Genomic DNA, 5,058 nt, shown 5'->3' with positions numbered 1-5,058 from the left:
TAAGTCAATGTGCCACGAACATAGCGGAGAACCCGCTTGAGGGCAAGCATGTGCTCGGTGTGGGGTGCATGCATATGTAAGCAAACCTGCTGAACAGCATAGGAAATGTCAGGACGAGTAAATGTGAGGTACTGTAGGGCACCAACAAGACTCCGATATAGGGTGGCATCCTCACAAGGAGTCCCAGAGGAAGAACTGAGCTTCTGCTTGGTGTCAACCGGTGTAGCAGAAGGGTTGCATGAGGCCATGCCGGCGCGAGCAATAATCTCAGTAGCATAAGTGCTCTGACTGAGGAAAAGGCCACCTGCATGTCTAGTGACAGCGATGCCAAGAAAGTAACTCAGAGGACCAAGATCCTTCATAGCAAACTCGGATGCAAGAAGTGCCATAAAGGATTTGCGGAGATCATGCGATGATGCAACCAGGATGATGTCATCAACATAGAGAAGTATGTAGGCAATATCAGAACCCTGCCGGAAGATGAAAAGAGAATGATCGGAAGTGCTGTGCCGGAATCCAATAGAGGAAACATAATCAGCAAATCGCTGATACCAAGCACGAGGCGCCTGTTTCAGACCATAAAGGGACTTCTTCAGACGACAGACATAGTCCGGGTGGTGAGGGTCGCGGAAACCCAAAGGCTGATGCATGTAGACAGTCTCATGGAGATCACCATGCAGGAAAGCATTCTGGACATCCAACTGATGTATGGGCCAGGATCTGGAGAGAGCAATGCTGAGAACTGTCCGGATGGTAGCCGGTTTCACCACGGGGCTGAATGTCTCGTCACAATCCACACCTGCAATCTGAGACCTGCCATCACCTACAAGACGAGCCTTATAACGCTCAAACAAACCATTAGACTGCTTTTTATGGCGAAAAATCCACATACAGCGAATAACATTAACATCATCACAAGGACGGGGAACCAACTCCCACGTATTATTTCTAATAAGTGCATTAAATTCAGACTGCATAGCGGACTTCCAATTGGGATCGGATAAGGCTTGTTTTGGGTTACGAGGCAAGGGTGAGATGGACGGGTCATCAATAGAGACCGAAAGGCTAAAAGGCTTTTTAGGTTTGGAGATGCCGTGCATGCTACGGGTAGTCATGGTCCGTATGGGTGGTGCAGGTGGGACCGGAGGCAAAGGCAAAGGCGAGGGAGAAGCAGGAGGGGAGACGGGAGCCGGTAAGGGAGGCGAAGAGTCAGTGGGACTCGACGGCGGGACCGGAGGGTCAGGTGGTCGGGATGATACGGTTTGCCAATGGTGGAGCAAATAAGGAGGAAGGTCCTCGGTGAAGCACTCATAAGAAGGGGCAGGAGTCAAGGATGGGTCAGCAAAGGGGAATCGGGTTTCATCAAAAATGACATGCCGCGATATTATAATTTTTCTGTGTGACAAATCATAACATTTATAACCTCTGTGATTCATCGGATACCCCAGAAAAACACACAGAGTCGATCGTGGTTGCAGTTTGTTTATTGTAGCGGAAGGAAATAGAGGAAAACATAGACAACCAAAGACACGTAAGTGTGAGTAGGAAGGGTCGCGATGATACAACAGCTGAGTAGGAGAATCATTCTGAAGAGTCTTGCGGGGCAAAATGTTCAGAAGGTACGTTGCCATTTGAAGGGCATGATGCCAAAATGAAGGAGGAACAGACGAATGAGCGAGGAGGGTGCGGATCATGTTGTTAATGGTGCGAATCTTCCGTTCTGCTTTGCCGTTTTAAGAAGAAGTGTGAGGGCAAGAGAAGCGAAAAATAAGGCCATTAGCATCACAATACCGATGAAAGGATTCATTGTCATATTCACGTCCATTATCACATTGAAGACATTTAATATTTGCTAAAAATTGTGTTTTAATAAGTGTAGCAAGAGTAGTAAACATTTCATAAACCTGAGATTTCTTGCTAATCGGAAACGTCCATAAAAAATCAGTGTGATCATCCAAAAACAAAACGTAATAACGATGACCAGCAGTACTTAAAACAGGAGACGTCCATAAATCACTATGCAAAATATCAAATGGTCTCAAAGTAATAGTTTCAGATGAACTAAAAGGCAACCGGACATGTTTGCCTAAAACACAAGAATCACAAACAGAACTAGAACACGAAGGTTCACAAAAAATAAGTTTAGTATTCCTAAGATGGTTTAAAGCTGAGGAAGCTGGATGACCAAGTCGATTGTGCCAGACACTAGAAGCAAGACCAGCAAAGGGAGAGGAACGAGTGACTGGGTAGAGGTCGCCGAGGCTGTTACATCTCAGGAGAGGCATCCCCGTCTGGAAGTCAGACACCGAGAATCCAAATGGATCAAAAGAAACAGAAACATTATTGTCAGTAGTGAGTTGTCGCACAGAAATTAAGTTTTTAATAATTCGCGGAGTGTGCAAGACATGATTGAGTGCTAAAGGTTTGTGAGGGGTAGGAATAGAAGTGTATCCCGAACCCTGAATTGGAATGCCCTGACCACTACCAACTATCAGTTTCTGATTTAAATGACTTAAATTAGAATAAGACGTGAGAGTACCTTGAGATGCCGCAGTATGGGACGAGGCGCCGGTGTCCATGTACCACGTGGTGTCTGGAGGAGTCAAAGACATGGTGTGCATGGCAGCAGCGATATCAGTGGGTGCTGGAGAAGCAGTAGCGGTGTAGGCCTGAGGACGCGGACCTAAAACGCTGGGTTGCTGCGGAGCACTCATGGGACGTGACCACTGAGATGTGGGGTAAGGACAAGGAGGCATGCCCCAAGGGGAAGGAGCCCAACCAGGGGGAGGAGCCCAACCCCAGGGATTCCAGGATGCCTGCGGTGGTGGGCGCCAGGGTGGAGGAGATGCAGCAGAGGAACCAGAGGAGCCAGATGATCCAGGATAACGGGAGCCACCTTTCTTCTTAGGTTTACCAGAACCACCCTGATAATTGCGATTGTGCCCTGACCCATAACGATGGTTGGAGTGGCCCTGATCGCTGCGGTAGGTGGGGCGCTGCTGAGAGGAGTCAACGGAGGCCTGTGGACGGGAAGCAGAGGTGTGCAAAGCAGTCTGAGAGGCCGGACCTGACATCCTGGCGAGACCAGATTCCTCTAGAATCAACATGGAGCGGACCTTGAGGAAAGGTGGCAAAGGCTCGCTCTGACGGATCAGGGTGGCAACACCACGAAAGGGCTCAGTGAGACCAGAGACCAACTGAAGAACAAGACGATGGTCACTGACTGGGGCACCAACATTCCGCAACTGATCAGAGATATGTTTCAGACGCTGACAATAGGCGGAAACATTAGGAAAATCCTCCATGCGAGTGGAGATGAAATCCTGGTCGAGAGCGACTGCACGAGAGTTCTGATTGTCCTCAAACATAGAAGCTATACGGTTCCAAGTAGCCATAGCAGTAGAACCTTTCTCCATAACAGTGGAGAGAAGGTCGAAGGAGATGGTGGAATAAATCCACTGTTTGACGGTAGAGTCAAGAGTGGCCCACCGAGCATAGGAAGCATCGGTGCGCGCAGGAGGCTCCATGTCAGCTTGAGGAATGATGTGGTGGAGCACCTGAGTGGCATGAGCATGAGTCTCAAACAATTCAGCCCACATAGCATAATGATCCTTGTCTATCTCGAGTTTAAAAGGAATGTTGTTTTTGATATTGGTGACAGCAAGGGCCGGATGGAAATCCGACTTGGCAGGGGAGGACGTCGGCGGCGCCGTCGGCGGGGGAACCATAGTGGTGTCGCCAATTGGAGAACCCGTGGTAGAATCAGTATCAGCCATTGAGCCTGCTGCAAATAAAGAAGATGGGAATAATAATAAAATTATGGGGTTTTATTTATTTATTTTTTTTTGAAGGTTTGGGTGGCAACCGGTCTGGGGAGAACCGGTCTGGGCGAACCGGATTGGGCCGGTCCGGTTCGCTGAAGTGGGGCTTGGAAAACGGGTCAGACGGGTTTGATGGACCCGGATCTGAAGCTGTCGGGTAGGAGAAGACAACGGGCAAGGGGCGAAGCGGCAGGCTTGGGCGCGACGGGCAGGGGTCGCGGCGGCAAGGACGGCTGTCGGCGGCGGCGATCCAGGAGCGGTGTGGCCTTAGAGAGTGGCGGCGCGACGGAGGCGCTGGAAGAGGGACAGAAACGCGAGAGTGAAGATGCTCTCCAAGGGACGACGGCGCTGCGGGCAGAGGCAGGGAGGAGGCACGCGGTGGTGCAGAGCGGCGGCGCGAGGGAGGGCGCGGCGGCTGGAGAAAGGGGCGGCGGCGGCAGCACAATGGAAGAAGTGGTGCGGCGGCGGGTAGGAGTGAAGGGGCGGAAGCAGTTAAGGGTGAAAGAAAGAAGAAGGAAATTAGAAAATAAATTAGGTCAGAAAAGTGGATCTGAACCTGCTCAATGATACCATGAAGGAAATCAATTCTGTCAGTATTATTGATAATGAAATACCCTATATATACAACTTACCTAGTTGACTAACAATAAATATTAAACCCTAATTACAGGCGTAATTACAAAGAGAATAAATAATATCCTATTCTATCAAATAATTCTCATGTTCGATATCTTTATTACTACAAACAATTCTCTACACTTACAGAAAAGCTATCAATCACTCCATCATAAATTAAGATAGTTCCTTCTTCTAGAGTTGTAAGTGCTGGCATATGGATGTCATGTCCTTGTCTATTGCTTTGTGTTCTTACAAAATTAACTTTGTCAATAGAACTACAAAAAAAAAAAATTGCATAATTGATAATTGTTACCCTCATGTCCTTCCTCCCTACACTTATCATAGATCGGTGCGGGAGCGGGAGGTACTACCTGTGTCATTGTAGCTTGACTAGTCATATTTTCATTAAGGTGTTTAGTAATAGTGTCAAGCTTGGTGTCTAAAGTTGAGCTAGCCTCAATTTAGTGAAATACTCCGGGTGTCTCCAAAATTTGTGAATCAGTTGTCAATCTGGTAGTGATTGGAAGTCATGGTTAACAGAAACTAGAGAGAAGGAGAAAACTAAGAAAATTCTATTGAATGAACAAAATGATTCGATACAATACACTGTGTGTTTATT

The 5,058-nt window shown here is 47.9% G+C and overlaps 1 protein-coding gene across 1 annotated transcript; it reads right to left on the bottom strand.

Annotated features, from left to right (window-relative positions):
- Positions 1-1,882: 1,882 nt before the first annotated feature.
- On the bottom strand, positions 1,883-3,493 carry LOC130748870 (uncharacterized). Its single transcript, XM_057602113.1, has 2 exons — positions 2,540-3,493; positions 1,883-2,291 (listed from the first exon to the last, which is right to left on the bottom strand). The coding sequence occupies exons 1-2, from the start codon at positions 3,414-3,416 to the stop codon at positions 2,266-2,268; spliced, it is 903 nt and encodes a 300-aa protein (XP_057458096.1). The 5' UTR covers positions 3,417-3,493; the 3' UTR covers positions 1,883-2,265.
- Between the last annotated feature and the right edge of the window lie 1,565 nt (positions 3,494-5,058).

The sequence above is a fragment of the Lotus japonicus genome, chromosome 3 (assembly GCF_012489685.1).
Source record: "Lotus japonicus ecotype B-129 chromosome 3, LjGifu_v1.2".
NCBI classification, from domain to species: Eukaryota; Viridiplantae; Streptophyta; class Magnoliopsida; order Fabales; family Fabaceae; genus Lotus; species Lotus japonicus.
This window is presented reverse-complemented; position numbering and strand designations above follow the sequence as displayed.

Bases quoted from the DNA above. Each gene is read 5' to 3' on its own strand.
- LOC130748870 (XM_057602113.1), bottom strand. From the start codon at position 3,416: ATGGAGAAAGGTTCTACTGCTATGGCTACTTGGAACCGTATAGCTTCT. The intron at 2,292-2,539 runs GTACTCTCACGT...TCTGACTTCCAG, and splicing joins CCATACTGCGGCATCTCAAG to ACGGGGATGCCTCTCCTGAG.